The sequence below is a fragment of the Manis javanica genome, chromosome 17, assembly GCF_040802235.1.
Source record: "Manis javanica isolate MJ-LG chromosome 17, MJ_LKY, whole genome shotgun sequence".
Taxonomy (NCBI): Eukaryota; Metazoa; Chordata; class Mammalia; order Pholidota; family Manidae; genus Manis; species Manis javanica.
Genome location: NC_133172.1, coordinates 63,618,722 through 63,638,151, shown reverse-complemented (window position 1 = coordinate 63,638,151; position 19,430 = coordinate 63,618,722). Strand labels below are relative to the sequence as shown.

At 62.6% G+C, this 19,430-nt stretch overlaps 3 protein-coding genes across 14 annotated transcripts in view; 2 read left to right on the top strand and 1 right to left on the bottom strand.

Moving 5' to 3' along the window:
• Window positions 1-830, top strand: part of PIEZO1 (piezo type mechanosensitive ion channel component 1 (Er blood group)) — a 49,360-nt gene extending 48,530 nt beyond the window's left edge. For all 7 annotated transcript variants that reach the window (XM_036993873.2, XM_036993872.2, XM_036993870.2 and 4 more), the window contains 2 exons: window positions 72-261; window positions 339-830. In XM_036993873.2, the coding sequence (XP_036849768.2) occupies window positions 72-261; window positions 339-588 (440 nt within the window). In that variant the 3' untranslated portion in view covers window positions 589-830. The remainder of the gene's footprint in view (window positions 1-71; window positions 262-338) is intronic.
• CTU2 (cytosolic thiouridylase subunit 2) lies at window positions 799-8,258 on the bottom strand. Of its 6 annotated transcripts, none has more exons than XM_017643117.3 (14): window positions 8,103-8,258; window positions 7,430-7,504; window positions 5,276-5,354; window positions 5,029-5,088; window positions 3,890-3,950; window positions 3,340-3,449; window positions 2,926-3,221; window positions 2,717-2,852; window positions 2,404-2,535; window positions 1,912-2,003; window positions 1,702-1,805; window positions 1,469-1,622; window positions 1,262-1,328; window positions 799-1,140 (listed from the first exon to the last, which is right to left on the bottom strand). In XM_017643117.3, the coding sequence occupies exons 1-14, from the start codon at window positions 8,165-8,167 to the stop codon at window positions 838-840; spliced, it is 1,734 nt and encodes a 577-aa protein (XP_017498606.3). In that variant the 5' UTR covers window positions 8,168-8,258; the 3' UTR covers window positions 799-837. The 6 variants fall into 6 exon arrangements, with proteins under 6 accessions (XP_017498606.3, XP_073082072.1, XP_017498607.3 ...); XM_073225971.1 differs by having other exon boundaries at window positions 799-991; XM_017643118.3 differs by having other exon boundaries at window positions 8,159-8,177.
• A 66-nt stretch (window positions 8,259-8,324) lies between these two features.
• On the top strand, window positions 8,325-17,498 carry RNF166 (ring finger protein 166). Its single transcript, XM_036993879.2, has 6 exons — window positions 8,325-8,575; window positions 13,456-13,612; window positions 15,045-15,157; window positions 15,566-15,680; window positions 15,771-15,878; window positions 16,512-17,498. Exons 1-6 carry the CDS (start codon window positions 8,421-8,423, stop codon window positions 16,575-16,577), a joined length of 714 nt encoding a protein of 237 aa, XP_036849774.1. The 5' UTR covers window positions 8,325-8,420; the 3' UTR covers window positions 16,578-17,498.
• Window positions 17,499-19,430: the final 1,932 nt, after the last annotated feature.

Genomic DNA, 19,430 nt, shown 5'->3' with positions numbered 1-19,430 from the left:
GGGTGGAGGGGGGCTGGGCCCTAGCCTCCGCGGGGAGCGCGCGGGCCCTGACCCCTGCGGCTCTGACCCAGACGAGGAGGACGACTACCTCGGCGTGCGCATCCAGCTGCGGAGGGAGCAAGTGGGCACAGGGGCCGCCGGCTTCCTTGAGTGGTGGGTCATAGAGCTGCAGGACTGCCGGGCGGACTGCAATCTGCTGCCCATGGTCATCTTCAGCGACAAGGTCAGCCCGCCCAGCCTCGGCTTCCTGGCTGGCTACGGGTGAGTGCTGCGCGCATGGGTGGCCGGGCAGGCTGGCCTCTGCGGCAGCCCCGGGACTCACCCCGCCCCACCTGCAGGATCATGGGGCTCTATGTGTCCATCGTGCTGGTCATCGGCAAGTTCGTGCGGGGCTTCTTCAGTGAGATCTCGCACTCGATCATGTTCGAGGAGCTGCCGTGCGTGGACCGCATCCTCAAGCTCTGCCAGGACATCTTCCTGGTGCGGGAGACGCAGGAGCTGGAGCTGGAGGAGGAGCTGTACGCCAAGCTCATCTTCCTGTACCGCTCGCCAGAGACCATGATCAAGTGGACCCGTGAGAGGGAGTAGGCGGCGGCGCTCGCGGACTGCGGGGACCCACGCTCCGGTCCGAGGCCGCCTGCGGGGACACAGCCCCTGCCCGGCCCACCGGGCCCCGATGCTGCTGCCGGAAGGAAGCTGTGGTCCCTCCTCGGCCCCGGGCCACACGCTGTCCCTTTCAACATCCCTGCTTGGCCTGGCGTGGCCTAAGCCCTCCCTTCCCCTACATGTACTGTACACTTTTCTAATTAAAATGTTTTTATTTATGCTAATGGACCGTCATGTGCCCTCTGCCCACCCACAGCATCCGGCTCCACACGACGGGGGACCTGGCGGTCGGCTCTCGTCCAGGGCACTTGCCGCAGGCTCAGCTCTCACTGGCATGTACGTCTCCGCCTCCTGGACCAGAGCCTCCTGGGTCTGCGGCAGGGCCCTGGGGGACACACTCAGTGGGAAGCAGCCCCCGGGTGCTCCCGCCGGGAAGGCCCCTCCCGGGGCTCCGCAGTAGAGGGTCAGCCTGTGCCTCTGGCTCCGGAGCTGCGCCTCAGCCAGGATGTAGGGTGGCAGGGGGTCCAGGGAGGGCTGCAAACACAGAGCCAGTGTGGGCAGGGTGCAGTGCAGCCCAGAGCTGAGCCAGGGCCCGCCCGTCCCCCGGGAGCAGGAGGGCTTCCTGTGTCCCCAAGACTGGGGGGCAGCCACTCACCAAGTCCCTCACGGTCACACGGCAGCCATAGCAGAGGTGCTGGACGACCTGGGGTCGGGGGTCCCCCCTGCAGGAGCAGAGCTGGACCTGTGTGCCTGGTCTTGGCCGCTCAGCATGGGGCCCCAGGGCCTGGCCACAGGCTGCCTGCCGCCCCTGGAGCTGTGAGGTGCCACCCATAGGATGGGATGGGTTGGGATAAGGACTCACCTCCCATGTGGCCTGGCCGCTTGGCAGCAGCCCTGGGCCCCATCCATCCCTGCAGAAGAGCAGGGCCCCGTGGGCACCCTGGCCTCAGCCGGTTGGGCAGGGGGCTGTGTCTGGGAGAGATTCAGGGTCTGGGCCCCGAAAGCGGTGGCACTGTCTGCAAGCAGAGATGAGCTGAGGGTACCTTGAGCTGCTGAGCCCCACCCCTGTGTACCCAGAAGGGCCGTGGCACGGACCAGCAGTGTCGACATCCAGTGCGCACATACAGAGGAGACAGCGGGGGCCTGGGGGGCCAGCAGCACGGCCGTCCCTGGGTGCCTTGACCAGCTTCTCACTCGTCCTGGGGTGTGAGATACAGGGTCCGATCAGAGGGTGCCGGCGGCTCCCCTCCGCTCTGCTGAGCCCACCCCCCCCATGTTTGGGTAGCCACCCGTGGGCACACACACCTGTACACAGTGCTGACTGTAGAGGGGAACTGAGCCTGCAGCCGGAGCATGAAGGCCTCCGTCAGCCGGTGGATGCTGGCCTTTTCGGGGGCCTGAGGGGTTAGTTAGATGGGGGGCTGCAGGAGGGGCTCCAGTGCAGAGGAACAGCCCACCGTCAGCCCCCAGGAGCGTACTGCACTAGGGACAGAGCAGGCCAAGGCGCCTGCTTCCACACGGCCTGCTGCTGTTAAAAATTCAGTCATGAAAAAAATACAAAATAGCATCCATGACCAGTCACACTGCCCTCAAGTCTCCGACACTGCCTCCCCATTGGGTCTGTGGCCTTCCCAGAGACAGGCACTGGGGCCAGCTACCTGCTCTCCCTGGGCGCCACCTCAAGGGCATGCGTGGGGACACTGCTGTGGCACCAGGCAGGGAGCACTAAGGGCAGAGAGCCGGGGTGGACCTCTGAGCCCTGCAGCAGGGAGGCCCCTGCCCACCCCCACCACTTACCTTCGTGTCAACAGCTGGTGTGAAGACAGAGGGGACCCCAAACAAGCGGTTGTAGAAGGCAACTTCCTTCAGCGTGTGGTCACGCATGGGCCGCACCACCACCACATCCCCAAACCGTTCATCCGAGAAACCCTGGGAATGGGCTGTGTCTCTCACCATACCGGCTGACCGGCTCACAGCACCCTGCACCCCTCCCCGGGGGTCACATGCTCCCCCCGCCACACAGAAGCCCCTGGACCTGACTCACAAGATGCTCCTTCAAGTGAAGGGGCCAGAGTGTGAGGGCAGGAGGCCTAGGTGGCTGGGCACATACCGTGTCCCAGGCCAGGAAGGCCCCTCTCCCCAGCGCCAGGCTGGTCATGAGCTTGACAGCCAGACGGGTACAGCTGTCTCCTGTCATCAACTTGGAGTAGCCATGGGTCCGGGCCACATGCAGGATCAAGTGGGTCCTGCAGAGCGGGGCAGGAGTCTCAGGGGCTTGGGGTCAACAGGCAAGGACCCCAGAGTGGGGCAGGGGCTCACCGCAGGGTCTGCAGAAGCTCCTCCTTGGCCGTCAGGGTCTTCACTGAACTGAACAGCCTGGACAGAGCCTCAGTCTGGGCAGCTGCGGGTGGCACAGCGGGGCTCGGGGGGTCCTGGGTGCGGGGCCGGCTCAGCTGCTCCTCACCCACGGCTGCGCTGGGGCCTCCCCTGGGCCCCTCACTCCCCGGCATGAGCTGCTGCTGGAGGAAGCTGTCCACAGCCGTTTTGTAGGCCCCCTGCGTCCCCAAGGGCTCCTGAGCAAAGCTGCGCAGCACGGACGGGGGCAGGCTGAACACCTGTGAGGGGGCGAGGGGGTGGACCCAGGGAGGAAGCGTGAGGCCCTCTGCCGGCCCTGCCAGGGGGACACCGCAGTGGTCATCTCCAGGGGACCTTAGCAAGGACAGGCCCACCAACCTCTTCTAAAGCGACGACGTGCCACGGAAGGCCGGTGGTCTGCAGGACCAGCTCCACCTCGGCCAGCGTTTTGGCGCGGTCCTCCCGGCTCTGGCCGCAGGCCGCTCCCTCTACAACACGCAGGCAGAAGGGAGCCGTGGCTTAGCGCGCCCTGAGATCCCGGGAGGCTGAGCTCTGCGGGGCAGTGGTTTCTGTACAACTGCAGGACACTGACCCACTCTCCTTGGGGGAGCATATTCAGAGTGGGCGGTGGGCTCTCCATCGTGGCAGGGGCAGGGTGACTGGCCCCTGGGAGCCCGTCCCGAGGGGGCGGGGGCAGGGCAGTTACGTGCCCTTCTCACTCAGTGCCCTTGACCAGTGGGGCACACCAGGCAGACTTCCTTCCCAGCCCTCTGATGAAGGTCCGAGGCAGTCCAACGGGAGACGCTGGATGCCAGACAAGGGTGCTCGTCTCACACCGGGGCTTCAGTGAGGGCGCAGCATGGGCTGTCCCAGTGGCACCCGCTCTGAGCAAGTGGCTGGGGCCCCACTGGGAAAGGGCTGCACATACCATCGACGTAGACAACCCCTGGCACAAAACGCAGTCTTTTGGCAGAATCTCGACTCAGACCCTGGAGCAGGAGGAGACGGGGTCTAAGCCCCACAGCCAGAAGCCCAGGACGCTTGCCCAGCAGAGGCCACTCTCCACCCAGGTGGACACCCTCTGGAAAAGGGCACGACCCCACCATAGTGCACAGCCATTCAGACCCGGTGCCACAGAGAGGCCCTGCCTGGGACACCTTTACCCCCTCACACATCTGTCCCTGCTTCCTAGCAGTGTCCAGAGAAAAGCCGCTGGGCCCATATCAGCTCACCATGCCCCCTGCCCAGACACCCTGACCACGCAGCGTGGGACGGAACACGGCAAAGGTGAGGCACTGCTGTTTGTAGAGGGAAGGGCACTAGGTGCTGGACGAATGGCCGGGGGGGTGGGCACTTACCTCATGCCACCTGGCTGGGGGTAGGGGCCCCTGAAGTGAGAGCAGAAACCCACCGCAGAAGCACTGCCCTGGGGCCTGAGACTGCCCCCCAGAATTCCTGGTGCAGAGTGTCCCCAGGACCGCAGCCTCCGCCCCGCCAATCTGTGTCCCACAGAGGGCCTGTGTGTCCCACCACCAGGCCCAGGCCTCCCAGGAGCCCCAGTGCCATGGCAAGAAGCCTTGACTGCCTCCCATGCTCCACACCACGCCCGCCGACCAGATGGGAGCCGGCCCCTCATGCTGTCTCCCCCACGGTCCCCTCCCCGCAGGGCAGGGGCTGCCTCTCTGCCAGCACACCCCTGATCCCTTCGTCTCACTTGGCACCCCCACTGGCATCACCCCTTAAACTTCCAGCTCCAGCCAGGGCGGGCACCTTCCGGGTCCCCCAAGGCACCAAACTCCCAGGACAAGAGGCTGGTGGCCTCAGGGACACCTCACGTGGCGCCCTGCCATGCTGATGCCCCTCTCCCAGGGACTGTGCTTCTAGGCGGTCAAGCAAATGCGCAGAGTGCTGAACTGGGACACGGCTGGGCTCTTGCAAACACATCCCGGAGCCCTCTGGGCAGCCCGGCTGGGGCAGGCTGCTCTCTCCACCCCCAAACAAGAGCCCCTCGGTGCCAGCCCCCCGACCCTGGAGCTGGGCCAGGTACAGGACGGTGTAGAGGCGCACCTCGAGGACCTGCCAGACCATGGAGCCGGACGACGGCCCCCCGGACCACGCCAGGAGCACCTGCGGGAGGAGGAGCACGGCTGGAGGCTCTGCGTCTCCAGCACAAGCCCGTGCCCTGTTTGCGGGCACTCCAGACACCAGCCTACCCCCTGAGCCCAGAGTATGATGCGGACAGCGGAGGGGCTGAGAACCGGGCGGGGGATGCTGCTCGGCCGCAACCCCGCTGAGGAGACAGCCCCCACTCTACCTTCTCTCCTGGGAAGATCAGCCGGTTCTTCCCAAGCACAGCTCTGAACTTGTGGACATAAAACGCCTTGAAACAGTCCCTGCAACACAGACCAGCAGCTGCTCCAGAGGCCCCGTTCTGCTAGGCTACAATTTCCTCTCAGCAACTTCTATCTTTGAAAGCAGCGTTTGACACTGAGGCTCTGCCCAGAGACCAGCAGGGGAGCCAGGTCGAGGGCTTCTCACCACCAGTGGCTGCCCTAGGATGGGCCTCACACCACACAGGGAGGCCCCATCCTCCCACAAACACCAGGTCATTACCCGAGGGGTCTGGAGCTCAGGCACACCTGTATGGCAGGTGCTCAGAAAGGCTTGGCTGGTGGGATGGATGGACACAGGCATGTGCAGGGCAACGCCCCCTGACACTGCCCTCAGCAGAGCTGGGGACCCCTTTAAGATCCCGATGGAGAGAAGCACCACCCCAGGGGGTGGAAGGGGAAGCCCTGAGCAGGCTGCGGGGCGGGGGGGGGGCAGCATCGTGGAGCTCCACACAGGCCTCTCCCCACTGAGCTGATCTCACCTGGACCAGAAATGCCTGGAAGGGTCCTACAAGCAGAGTCCCGGGCTCTTCTTTAAACCCAGATTCAGGACTGCTGGGAGTCCTAGGAATCTGCATTCTTGATAAACCTTCCAGCTGACGTTTGGACTCAGTAGGTCAGAGGCTCTCAGCTTTGGCACATCAGAATCACCCAGGCCAAACACATTAGGATGTCAGGTTGAGGGCCAAGTCCCTGCATGAAAGTTGCCCTGGCGACCCCAGCAGGCGGTCGGGGTGGAGCCATGCACTAGGTCGGAGGGAGCAACACTGCCCTAAGGGCTACCCTACACTTGGGGCCATGCCCCTAAGTCTGTCCTTCCTGCCAAGACATACCAGTGTCCCCGGAAAGCTCTCCAACACTGAACAGGCACCACTTATGAGGAACCAACCAAACACCCCACGAGTCCTTTGCAGACAAGTTTTTATAGCAAATGTTAGGGCTCCACAGACCCCAGATGACCAGCCGTGAGAAGGGACGTCACGAAGGTCGTGTCATGGTGAAGTTGGGCAAGTAGACACAGAGGTTCGACTTCCTCCAGGGCTGAGGAAGAGAACCCTGTGGCTGCCACACTCCACGCCCTGCCTGCACCACTAAGCTCCTGAAATCACACTCACTCCCTAAATCAGGCCAGGCCAGGGTTTCCCACACATGCTGATGCTCACAATCAAGGCAACTTGCTCAAAACCTTGACTGAGATCTACAGCCTGGAAAGTCGGCTTCCCACCTTTCCTTGGGACCAAGCAAACACAGAAGGGGGAGCTGGGTCCAGTAAGAGGCCTGACAGCCTTGCCTAGAGCCACTGCAGCCTCTCTTTTCCTTACCAGCAAGTTCTCCGAACAGACTGGAGCAATCATCATTTTCAGATGCTTTTAAGTCATTAAAGCAATGGCTTCCTTGCCTAAACTCCTCCCAGGTGGTACACCTCATTCTACCCGGCTCCCAAAAGATGATCAGGGACATCAAAGTTTGGGGAATACAGTCCCTCCAACTTTTTTAGTCTGTTTGCTATATAAGGCATGCAACATCATTGGGAACTAACAGGAATAACAGAAGACAAGCCCTACCCTCTTGTGAACAGATGCTGGAAGAGGTATCATTCAAGGGCAATGTGCCAGGGCCACAGAGCATCAGATAAAGCGGAACATGCTCGTGCCTGGCCTTCTGGGAATAAGCCTCTGCTCCTATCCAAACCCCTTCCATTCCACTATCCCTCACAAGTAAACAGGCATCCCAAAGCACCTGCCCAATACCCAGGATGCTCCAACACGCTCCTACATGTTTCCAGGTGCTCTGAAATGCTTACCCAACTAGCCCTCACCAAAGTGCTACTGCCAGCTCTCCCCATCAGAACCTTCCTGCCACCCTATCCGCAACTGGATGCTGAGAGAGCGGTACCCACACAGGAAACTGATACTAGACCCCACACACACACACCAGTCACCAGGAGTGATGTTAGAGGCAGGAGCAGTTTAACTGATGCTTTTGAAAGCAAGAAATAAAGCCACAGAAAGCAGGCAGATACTGGTGCTGGGTGGGACCATGTCTGCCAGGGTCTCCTACCCGCCCGCAGGCCTCACCTGCAGAAGGCATCTCCGGCTCGGATCACCACCACAGGTAGGCCTTCCTTGCACTTCACACATTTTAGCTCACAGCTTTGAAGACATGGGTGGAAGAGAGAACAAGGACACAGATCACACCCCTTCCTGCCAGCAGGCTTTGGGAGCCATGTTCTGTTTCTCACCCCAAGCTGGCCTATAGAGAGATCACATGGGGTGCTTTCAAACACAAACAGGGCTTGTGTCTTATCCAAAGTAACAACTTGAAAGAAAACAAAAAGGGCCCTGGGGGGGTTTTAGTCCGTTAAGGCTAGCTCGGGGCCGGGGGGTGAGGCACATAAAAGCCACCTTTCAGTCTCTCAGGCTCCGGTGGGAGAAGAGAGACAACTTGGTCTGTGTGGACCTGGAGGGGAGAAGGGGAGCTAGTGGGTGGAAGCGACAGGGAGGCCGGTGGCCTCCTCCAGGAAGCGCCAGCGGGTCGGCGGGGAAGCGCGCCCCACCAGCCGCAAGAATCAGAGGTGCCGGAGAGCACACGGAGCCCCTCCTCAGGTGTCCCCCACTGGCTTGACAGGCACGCCCCGGGTGCTGCGGAGAGAGCTCCAGCCTCCGCCAGGGTCGCCAGGCCCCCAGGTCCAACGAGGCGCCCGGGGCTGATGGAGGAGGAGAGAGGCGGGTGCGGCCTCCCAGCTCTTACCCAGGCCGCGGAGGCGGCGGCCCTTCGGGCGCGGGGGCCCCGTAGTCCTCGCCCACCTGGCACATGGCGGCGCCGAGCCGGGATGGAAGGGAGGGCAGCGGCGATCGGGCGCGCTCTGATTGCGTCAGCGCGGCACTGTCGCAGCCGTGACGCGCGGACAGGGACGCGCCTTAAGACGTCAGTGCGGCGCCGTCGAGACCGCGAAGTGTAGGCCGGGGGCGGGGTGCGCTCTGATGACATCAGAGCGGCGCCGTCGGGGCCGTGACGCGCGGGCCGTGCCGGGACAGGGGCGGCGGCGGCGGCGGGCCTGGCCCCGGGATGGCGATGTTCCGCAGCCTGGTGGCCTCTGCTCAGCAGCGGCAGCCGCCTGGCGGGCCCGCGGGCGGCGACAGCGGCCTGGAGGCTCAGTACAGCTGCCCCATCTGCCTGGAAGTGTACCATCGGCCCGTGGCCATCGGCAGCTGCGGCCACACGTGAGTGCGCCGGCCTCCGGGAGGCCGCGGGGCCGGGACACCGCCGCGGGGAGGGCCCCGCACCCGGCCCGGAGTCCGCGCAGAGGACTCGGGGCGAGGGGCACCGGGGGCGCAGGGCTCTCTGGGCGCGTCCATCCGCTTCAGTTCAGCCCCCTGCCCACCAAGCCCGGGCGCTCGACCCAACCACCCCGTCGGCACACGGGGCCATCTGCAGCCCTGCTCGGTCTCGGGCCCCCGGGGTCTGCTCATGGCCTCAGCGGCCCTCCCCGGGTACCCCAAGGGCAGCAGGCGCGACCACTGAGCCAGTCCCCTTGGATTGGGTCCCATGGATACTAGGGTGGGCAGATGTAAATAAATGCCCTGTGGCTTTTGCTGTCAACTCTTTTTCAAACTTGGTGTCTGCTTGTCTTGGGTGCAGAGGACTTCCGTAAAGTTAGGAAAGGGGCTTGTTTTAGGAGTTTGTTTTGTTTTGACTGAGGACTTGGATCTCATCGATCACTGAACAGCCAGGCAGTCTGACCTCAGGTGACCTTACGAGGGTCTCCAGCTGCCCCAGGGCCCAGAGCAGGCTCCTGCAGGGTGTTTCAGGAACAGAAACCGGAGGATGCGGCTCTCCTCCCAGCTGAGAGCTGCACGTCTGGCTGGGAGGGAGCCGAGGTCAGTGACTACTCTGCCACTCTCCCAAGTGGCTGAACCATACAGTTCCTGAGTGAAGCTAAGTAGGTGGGGAGAAGAATGCAGCCACTGCGTGAAGCTAGTAGGGAACAGGAGGGCTTGGCTGCCAGCAAGCAGAGCTGCTGGGAAGGTGGGGCTTTCACTCCAAGGGGCTGAGCGGAAGTGCTCAGGCTGGTGGGAGGCCCTAGAACATTTTGCAAAGACAGCTGACTTAGGAGGTTCTTGATACAAAGAGGGAACTGGCATTGCTGGGTGGGTGTGTGCCTGCTTGTCATGCAGGGAGATGTCAGGGATGGGTCAGGATGCAGGAAACGTTACTTCCTTCCCCTGGTGCCGGTGGCACAGGCATCTTCCTACAGCAGAACATTAACTTGTCTTGAAGGGCACCATACCTCACTTTGTCATGCTGCTTCTGACGTTTTGGCAGAGGCAGCCTCTGAGCAGAACTTCTTTCTTGTGAGCACATCCTGGCGGGTGTTTTCGGGTGTTCTCTGCACCTTCCAGTCCTGGGCCCCTTCAGAAAGCCGCTCCTGGCTTCAGGCGGTGTCCCCATGGCACCAACACCCACCCAGCCCTGGGCTACCGGGTTTCCAGTCTCCTCACCTGCACAAATCTGCATTTTCTCTCATTTGTTTCAAATAAGGCTTCTTAAATGTGGTCTTCAGAATACAGAATTGTTGTGAAAGCAACGTCTCCTTTGATCCCCTCCCCCCAGACTTTTCTTGGCAGGAAATGACCTGTTTCTCAGGCTGGTCCTGCAGGAGCCTTTTCCACAGCCTCTGCCTTAAAAATTTTTTCTGTCTGTTGACTTCTTTTCTTGGCCATTCTGCCTCTACTTTCCCTGTTTCCTGTGTTGTGAATGCACATGTGCAAATAGGCGCAGAAGATCTAAAGACTTGTGCCTTTCCTTAGAAACAGTTGTCTTGGTGGTCTGGTTATTTCTCCTCCTCAGCTACCTGGCTGAAAGTGGCTTCCTTCCGCAGAATGGGTTTTCAGGTGGTGAAGGCAGCCTTGTATGGGACAGGTACCCCTGCCCCAGTGCCCAGCAGAGAGGGGAGGGTCATGGGGAGGGCTGTTGAGCAGGAACTCAGGGGCAGGAGTTTCTTCAGTAGAGCTTGTGAGAGAGCTCCTGGGAACTCCCTAGGGGCCCCAGAGGGAGCTGGTTATCTGTCACACTTGGGGGATGTCCTGGGCAGCGAGCCACATATGAACCAGAAGCTGCTTGGCTGTTTATAATCCTCTGATGGGCCCTACCCTGAGGGCCTGTGTGCACTTGCGGTGGGGTTCAGCCCTGACTGCCTGTGTCCCTCTAGCCAGTGCTGTTTGTTCCTCCAGCTCAGCGTCCCCCCATGCAGTTTTTTAATGGACAGAGGTCACAGGAAAATTAAAATGCTGGTGTTGAAGAGGAACCATGGGGTGTGGTAACAGCAGATGTTTTCTGAGCACTTCTTGCACAGCCCTGTGCGGCAGGTACAGAGAAAAGGGACCAGAGATGCTGAGTAAAGCTTCTGAGTGTCACAGCAACACCAGGCTTTGAGCTCCTGCAGCTGGGCCCTGGCCTGCTTCCTACCTGCACCCACACCATCTGTAGCCTGCCACCTAGCGCTGTTGCAGCAGTGACTGCCAGGCCCCGGGGACACCCGGGACAATGAGCTGGCTTCTTTGTGCAGGGTCCTAGGGGCCCCAGGGGTTTCCATCACTCCCTTTCTGCCACCCGAGAGCACAGGCCTGGGTCAGGTGCAGGACGGTTCCTCTGAATCTGTGTTGGTGAGCCAAGTCAGGTGGGCAAGAGTGTGAGCAGCCGAGAGCTCAGCCAGCGGGGCTCTGGAAGTCAGACCCCACCGCTCAGGACAGCTGCAGGGGCCCGGGGGCCCAGCCAGCTTGCCCCCCGGGGTCTCTGAAACACCGGCCTCTCTGGTGCACCTGTGTGTGCAGGAGGCCAGGGCAGGCGTGAGACGTTGGTGGTGCCCCTGGAGCATGGGGTCTGTGCGGCAGCTGCCTGGCCATTCCAGCTGTCCCACACCTGGCATGGGGGAGCAGAGCCCTCAGCTGCCTCCAGTGGTTTCTCGGCACCAGCCGCTCAGGCAGACGCAGCAGGATCCCCAGTGGGAGGCGGGTCTGCTGTCTGCCGCAGTGTCAGCGTGCTGGTGATGATGTGGGAACGCAGGCCATGGTGGACCTCCAGGACTGTGACCCAAAGACCAGGGTGGCTAAGCCCGGGGGTCAGCGGGGTCCGAGCACCCCTGCCTCCTCCCGCTGGAGGCACCCTTCACTCCAGTCGTCGGTGCATCTTTTGCTGACACTTGTTCCTCCTGAGGCCCGGGCCCTGCCTTCTGCCCATGGTGTGGCCGCATGTCCCGCGTGCTCCTGTGGCCTCTCCTGGTGTTGCAGCGTTACGGGGACGTGACTCCCTCATCTGAGGTGTGTGGCTCTGTGGTCGATCCACAACCACCAGTCAGCTTTAGATTGTTCCCATCGCCTCAGAAAGAAACCCTGACCCCACAGCAGTGAAGCCCATAGCCCCGGCCCCCACAACCACCGATCAGGCGGCCTGTACTGGCCATTTCACATGCAGAGAGTCTCACACCACTGGACCCTCTGTGGTCCTTTGTGATCGTCTTCTCTGAACAAACATTTCCAAGCGTCGTCCATGTGGTGCCGTCCGTCATCCCGTTCCCCCCCCTTAAGGTTGAGTGGCACCCGTCATGGGAATGGGTCATGTTTTGTATGTCTGTGGACACTGGGTTGTCTTCACTTCTCGACTCTGGGGCAGGTGCTGCTGTGAGCACTTGTGTGTTTCCTCATGGCCTCCTTGCTGGGACCATCCAGTCAGTGAATTAAGAGCCCCACCCACCATCCATTAGGCTGGTCAGGTCCTGCCGCTGAGAGGGCCAGTACCTGCCAGAGCGCCAGTGAGTGGGTGCGTGGGTGTCTCCTTTGCACGCCTGCCAGGGGTGCCAGGTGATCCCTCTTCAGGTGAGGTAAGTGACAAGGGGCCATTCCAGCTGTCCCACAGGCCTGGCATGAAAAGGTTGTTTCCCTACTTGGCAGGAAAAGGTTGTTGGGAACTTTCTGACGGGCCTCAGGCTTCCCTTGGCCTCCTCCTGTGCACAGATGTTACCTGTGCTGGTGAGCCAGGTGGTGGCTGCACCAGGAATCAGCCCGAGGTGGAGGACCGAGGATTGGGCAGCAGGAGGCACTCGGACCTCCTTGGCTGCCTTTTCCTAAGGAGGAGGTGGAACGCTGCTGGCAGAGAGAACGCTGACCACTTAGCTTAGCTGGATGTCCCCTGTGTCCCACACAGCTCCTGTCCCCACCCGTGGCCCAGCTGCTTGACAATTGTGCACACCCTGATTCCCTGCAGATTTCATGCAGTCTGCGCAGGTGCCACCTTTCCTGTGCACGTGGACCCGGCCCCCGTCCGGGGGCTGAGCACCCACTCTGGGCTGTGGGGGCTGTGATTCCCAGTCCAGCGTCAAGGCTGGGAGAGGTGGGCCGCACTCAGGCCCTTCTGCCCTTCTTCCACGCTGGGAGTTTTCAAGCCTGTGTTCCCGCTGACCAGCTTTCCTCCTGCCTCACTGATGCTCACCCTTCGGCCACGTGGAGGAGGTGGTTGTAAAAAGCGGCAGAGGGGCCCGAGCACGGTACCCACCAGCTGCCCCCGTGACGCAGCACCTCTGGGGACAGGGCCAAGAGTCAGGGCTGTGAGGAGCCGCAGGTGCCCGGGAACACACCAAGGGCTAGGGGCGCCTGTGCTCAGGCCGGGCCAGCAGGGGATGCTGTCCCAACTCTGGGGACACCTGGCGGCTCTGGCCCTGCCCGGACCAGTGAGTCCCGGGCCCTTGGCCCCTACGGCTCCCTCCCCCACCATTGTTAGTGATTTTACTCCTCAGAGCTTAGTGGGTAGAGGGTCTCCAGGGTCCCTTGAGCCCCTGAGGTGTCCTCACCACATGGTAAGATGGGCAGGCTGAGCCCTGGGCCGCCCCGTGTGGCCATGCCAGGACCCGGGCTACATGGCTGCAGCTCTGCACCCGTGTCCAGGACAGGGCAGAGGTCAGAGACCCGCGGCCTGGAGGGGCCTGGGTCATCTTTCAGCCAGATGGCGCCATCCAGCCGTGGGCCTGGGCACAGAAGCCACCACCTCTGGGAGCATGTGTGCCGGGCGAGGGCGGGGCGTGCAGGCCCTTACCTGCGCCTGCCCACAGGTTCTGCGGAGAGTGCCTCCAGCCCTGCCTGCAGGTGCCATCGCCCCTGTGCCCACTGTGTCGCCTGCCCTTTGACCCCAAGAAGGTGGACAGGGCCACCCATGTGGAGAAGCAGCTCTCGTCCTACAAGGCCCCCTGCCGGGGCTGCAACAAGAAGGTACCACACCGCAGCCTCCTGGGGCCGGGAGGGCTTCGGGGTCACTCCAACAGTGCGGCGCCAGCCCCCCCCTCTCGCTGAAGAGCCTCCCCACTGCCCCACTCCTTCCTGCTGACCCTGCCCTGTGTCCCCCATGCCTGCCCGGCCAGGGCTCTGGTTTGCTTGTGTGCATTGGGGTTGATGCAGGACAAGGGCCGAGCTGAAACCCCCAAGGCACAGCCTGGACACTCGAGTGGCCCTCCCACTGCAGGCGGTGATGGCGACAGCGAGGCCAGCCCGGAGCCAGGCAGTGGGGCTGAGGGCAGCATGGGGAGCATCCCCGACCCCAGCCAGCCTTCTCCACCTGGCCTGGAGCCCACCCTCTTCCCACTGCTCCCGCAGGGGGAGGAGCCCCTGGGAACTGACTGTGAATTTACGTTCTCAGACTCGGCCGTCTGTTGTGGTAACGAGTCCTACCAACCTCTCATAGAAGAGAGCAGCCCCCGCTGCTTGGTCCTAAAGGTCAAAGTTCGGGTGGTCAGGGATCGCCCTGAGCCCCGCACTGGGGGCAGCTGGGCCGGCTTCAAGCTCACGAGCCCCTCGCTCCGTGGCAGGCTTTCTCCCCCGGGGAGACGGACCAGGGCCCTCCTGAAGCTTCACGAATGAGGCGGCCTGCCCTTCACCACAGCCTTTCTGGTTCTGCCCATGCCCTTGGGCCCAGGTGTGGGCCTCGCTCAGGGCCCGGCAGCCTGGACAGAGCTGGGAGCCGGGCTGGGGTCAGGAGGATCATGGCCCACAGCCCCAGACACATGGTCGGAGCTGCCAGGGCCGGTGCCCTGTGCCCTTGGGGGCAGCTGCCTCTTACCGCCCTCCGCTGCCTCCGCATTTCTGTGAACTGGTTTCCCATCTGGAAATGTTCCACTGGCCTCTTAGCAACACAGCAGGATTTGTGGCATCTGCTGCCCAGGAGGGTTGACACACCTCTTTGCCCACATCGTTCACTCGAGGCACACTAGGGTCCCCTCCCTGTGCTGTTCTGAGCCACGTCCCCCCTTGGCCAGAGCGTGTGGTTCAGGGCAGGCAGAGAAGGTTGGGTTGTGCTTGGTCTGGTTGTGCACCTCTGGGCAGGGAGTGTTTTATTAGAACTTTGTGGCTCCTGCTGTGAGGGTCATTTTCCTCCAAACAAAGCCTCTCGTGTTCCGCACGGGCTGCCCCTCCTCCTCTCCAGCTAGGGTGCGCTTCTGGCCAGGGGCCTGTCCCCTGCGAGGCTGTGAGCTCCCCTGCCAAGCATGACAGTGGCCCCCTTTGGGGCCACAGTCTGTGACTCATCCCCGCAGCTCTTCTCCAACAGGGATGCCAGCCCCTGGGCAGCTTCCCGCCCCACTTAGGGTGCCAGCCTGAGCATCAGGAGCAGGGACCACCCTGCCTGACCCCCGCCCTGCCTCTCCCCCAGGTAACACTGGCCAAGATGAGGGTGCATGTCTCCTCCTGTGTGAAGGTCCAGGAGCAGATGGCCAGCTGCCCCAAGTTCGTCCCCGTGGTGCCCACGGCCCAGCCCATCCCCAGGTAGGCCACCCTGTCCCTCAAAGGGCAGCATGGGCCTGTGTTGTAAGGTGGGGACAGCACTGCACCTGAGGAGGTGGGAAGGGCTGCTGTGTCCTCCCGCCCATGCAGGGGACCCCAGAAAGGCCGGCATCCCCTCCTGGCGGGATAGAACAGCCTCATGAAAGGCCTGGGCTGGACAGATGCCTCATTCCAGGCCCAGCCACCTCAGGGGCAGGGATGGGAGGTGATGAGGCAGCAAGCTGCGCCCCAGAGCGGTTGTGGTGGGGTGAGAGGTCAGCGAGAGCGCCCTTGCTGGCCTGGACGTCCAGCTGGGCCTCCTTGCTGCCCGCGGTCCTGTCGGGCCTCTCTGGGCTGCAGGAGGGTGGGCCATGCCCAGTGGCTGCCGCTCACCCGCCCACGCCGCCCCAGCGCCATCCCCAACAGGTCCACCTTCACCTGCCCCTACTGCGGCGCCCGCAACCTGGACCAGCAGGAGCTGGTGAGGCACTGTGTGGACAGCCATCGCAGCGACCCCAACCGCGTGGTGAGCCTGCCCCACATGCGGCTGCCGAGTCCCGGCGGCTCCCGGGGCCCGGGGCCCCGCCGCGCATCCCTCACCTGCACCTCGTTCCAGGTGTGCCCCGTCTGCTCGGCCATGCCCTGGGGCGACCCTGGCTACAAGAGCGCCAACTTCCTGCAGCACCTGCTCCACCGCCACAAGTTCTCCTACGACACCTTCGTGGTGGGTGCCCTGGGGGCCTCCCTGCTGGGCAGGGGTGCCTCTGGCAGTGGCCCGGGCCGTGGTAGCGTCGGGATGGAGGGGACCCGAGTGCCTGCAGTGGGGACAGGCTCCCTGGGTCCTGTCCAGCTAGAAGGACTTGCCTCGCCCTCAGGCCCCTGCTCCGGCCTGCGGCGGCCCCCAGCCCCAGGCGGTCAGGCTCTGCCCTGCCGCCCAGTCCTAGCTGGTGGGCGCCATGGAGATGTCCGGCTCCTCTGCCGGCCTCAGAACCCTGCCGCTTGCAGCTGTCTCTCAGCGCCCGCCCCTCTCAGAGACCTTCTCGGCACAGTCACTGGTGAAGGGGTCTGCCAGGGGCCCGCTTGCAAGGCCCCGGAGCCTGTGGGGAGACAGGACCTGGGAGAAGCCAGCTGCGGGCCCATGTGACATCCCACGGAGCAGCTGCTGTGTGGCCCCGTGGCCCCAGGGCCCCATGACCATGCAGGGCCTGGGTCCTGACCTGGATCTTGCTGAAGGGAGTGGGGACACTGGAGATGGTAGCGCTGGTCTGTTCGGGGTGACCGGGCAGGTGGCCCTGAGCGGCCAGCAGCGCAGTGAGGCTTGCCTGGGCCCGGCCCACCTCCATTCCCTGTCTTCCAGGACTACAGCATCGACGAGGAGGCTGCCTTCCAGGCCGCCCTGGCCCTGTCTCTCTCCGAAAACTGACAGCATGGCCCAGCCTCTGGGACGGAGCCCTCCCGCCTGGAGGGACAGCCACACTGGCTCTCTGTGGCCCAGCACCCACACCGGAGGCACCTTGCAGGCCAGGTGGAGCCCCCTCATTGCTGGAGGAGACACACCCTGATCCCACCCAGGACCGGGAGGCTGGGTCTCTCACCCTTCGGCTGCCACCCATGCTTCGTCGGTGCCTTCGGGCCAGCCTCTGGGGACTGAGAGCCGCCGGCCATCTGTCTCAAAGCCATGATGTCCTTCCCGTGCTGAGAGGGACCCCTTCGGGCTGAGCTGCTGACCAGGGACGCGCCGGGGAAGACCTGCCAGTGGCCGGCTGGCCCGGCGGCACAGCGCTCACCCCTCGTGCACAGGCACCGGCCTTTGTTGGCAGCTCGAGGCTCTGGCTTTTTCTGCGTTATCCAACGTGAGAAACCTCTTCATGTTTTATAGCGCAAAGACAAGGCAATTATTCTTCATATCGCAATATGTGTTTGACTAGGAACAATAGTATTTTTATGGGACATTTACAAAATTATTTTTTTTAAAAAAACAACCAAAAATGAGCAGCTGTGTGCAGGGTAGGGAAGGAGAGGGGCAACTGTGGCCGCGCCCCCAGTCCTCTCACTGTCTTCAGGGCCCCGTGGCTGGTGTGCAGTGATGACGACCCAGGGGAAGTGCCAGCACTTGGGTGTGGCAGTGGCTGGGTCTGCTCCACGGCCTCCCCTGCAGGCCGGGCGTCCTCCTGCCTGGGGGCCTGGCCACAGCCCCGCCCCAGGCAGGGCCCCCGGTGAGGACAGCCAGTGGCCTGTGCGGTCGCGGCCAGGCTGGAAAACACGTGGTGGTACCCTTGTTCAGTTCATGGCATGAAATTATTGCTGTCTTTTAAAAAAATTTAATAAAATGTTTCAGAGCATATCTAGCAGCCTTGATGGCTGGGTTTCATTGTAGGAACGTTACAAGCAAGGGCTGGTATGGGGTCTCTGTGGCCTTCTCTACTTGCAGTCTGCAGGTGGGCTTGTATCCCCGGGCAGCTCAGGCTTGGAGGGCCACTAGCCTTGGGCCCGTGAAGAGGACATGGTGGCCACAAGAGGTGCCGTGGCGCAGCCAGCCTGCCACAGCAGAAGAGGCAGGTGCCAGTGGACCGACCGTTCTGTGGGCCCGTGCCTTCCTTGGGGTCTACAGCCAACCTCTGGGGTGGGTGGGCACAGGAGCAAGCTGCAGGGAAGTGCCAACAGCTGCAAGTGGTGTTGCCCTCAGGTCTGGCACTGGGTCAGAGGGGCCAGGGTCTGTTCTCCTGAACCACAGCTGCCGCACTTCACGGGGTCCTCCCCCAGGGCGAGCCCGCACACTGGAACAGCGGGAATCTACTCTCCCAGGGTTCTGGAGGCCAGAGCCCAAGACCAGGTGCTGGCAGGGCTGGACCCTCCTGCGGGCAGAGGGAGCACCCACCCTGACCCTTCAGCTTCGCGCAGGACTCTGCCTGTCATTAGATGTCTCCACATCATCTGCCCCTGTGTGTGTCTGTGTCCAAATCTCTCTTTTATGAGGACACAGTCACTGGATGGAAGCTCACTCTGGGGACCTCATCCTGACTACCTGACTGTCTTTCTACTAAGTCACAGCCAGAGGTACCTGGGTTAGAACTGCAACATCCTTTGGGGGACACAGTTCATCCCCTAACTTGGCCTGTCAGCTTATGGCCAGCAGCGCCACCCAGAAAAGCATACTTCCCGGGGGTGGGTGCGGCGGGCTGCTCGCAGGTGTGGGTCTCTGTAGGGTGCCAGAGCCACCATGGGGCCCCAGAGGTGCTGAGGAGCCCTGGGAGGCTGGCCCACGGCCCAGACCCAAGCCAGGGTCCGAGCCGGCCAGGCTCCTACAGAGGGGTCCTGCTGAACGTGTTCACCAGCTCGCTGGGCCAGCAGACAAGGGACCCGAGCCCGTCAGATGCCCTGCCAGCCCCTTCAGGATACACTTGAAGGGGCCCCAGGTTCTGCAGGCCCAGCTTCTGAGATGCCTCCCCGCAGCCTGGCTGCAGGTCAGCGGTGCTCGCAGCCCAGGGAGCTCGCCTGGGGTCCTGGGCACATCTGGGCTCCTGTGACAGAAGCTGCTGTAGGGGTTCAGACACCTTGAGCCCAGGGAGGCGGGAGACAGAGGCAGACCAGCGCCTGGACATCCAGCCCTTCGCTGTTAGAGAACTGGGCTCCGAATGGCCTTCTGGTCTCTCTGACAACCTGCTAGGGATGAGGAGCTAGACCCAGTGTGTGGGCACAGAGCTGCCCAGCCCACAGCCCCTCTCCTGGGGGCCATTCTCCCACTGACGCCTGACCTCCATGTCGCACAGGGACAGTGCCTGCGCCCAGACACATGCACACACAGGCACTCTGTGCACACATGTCAGGATGCAAGTGTGTACACATACTAACACGTGTGTACACAGTGCACCCCTGCTGGGCCCAGCCTCCAGCCCCCTCCTCAGCACCAAGACCACTCACTCTGGTGCCCCCAGATGTCTGGGACTCTGTCATGAGCCATGTGGGAAGAGACAATAACCCCTCGGCACCCTCACATCACACAGGCTGTATCTGCTGAGCCCCAGTCAGGAGCCATATCAGCTCTGACAGGCCCCAAAACAGAATGAGCAGCCGTTCACTACCAGAAATGAGGGCCCCTTCACTGGGCGCGACCAAGCAGGCTCTGTCACCAGCCTGACCTGACGTTGGGTCCTGGTTTCCACAGTCCATGACCTTGGACAGCCACACCCACCCCCTGAATGGACTCCACATGCTGACATGGTGATCGCCACTGCGGCCAGCACCTATGTGCAAGGAAGGGGTCACCTGTCCTGGG

What these genes read in the sequence shown, in the direction of transcription:
- CTU2 (XM_017643117.3), bottom strand. Translation starts at nt 8,167, where the DNA reads ATGTGCCAGGTGGGCGAGGACTACGGGGCCCCCGCGCCCGAAGGGCCG. An exon ending in GCCGGAGATGCCTTCTGCAG is followed by an intron (nt 5,355 to 7,429) that starts GTGAGGCCTGCG and finishes TCTGTGTTGCAG; the next exon opens with GGACTGTTTCAAGGCGTTTT. An exon ending in ACAGTCAGCACTGTGTACAG is followed by an intron (nt 1,806 to 1,911) that starts GTGTGTGTGCCC and finishes CTCACACCCCAG; the next exon opens with GACGAGTGAGAAGCTGGTCA.
- RNF166 (XM_036993879.2), top strand. Translation starts at nt 8,421, where the DNA reads ATGGCGATGTTCCGCAGCCTGGTGGCCTCTGCTCAGCAGCGGCAGCCG. An exon ending in ATCGGCAGCTGCGGCCACAC is followed by an intron (nt 8,576 to 13,455) that starts GTGAGTGCGCCG and finishes GCCTGCCCACAG; the next exon opens with GTTCTGCGGAGAGTGCCTCC. An exon ending in ACGGCCCAGCCCATCCCCAG is followed by an intron (nt 15,158 to 15,565) that starts GTAGGCCACCCT and finishes ACGCCGCCCCAG; the next exon opens with CGCCATCCCCAACAGGTCCA.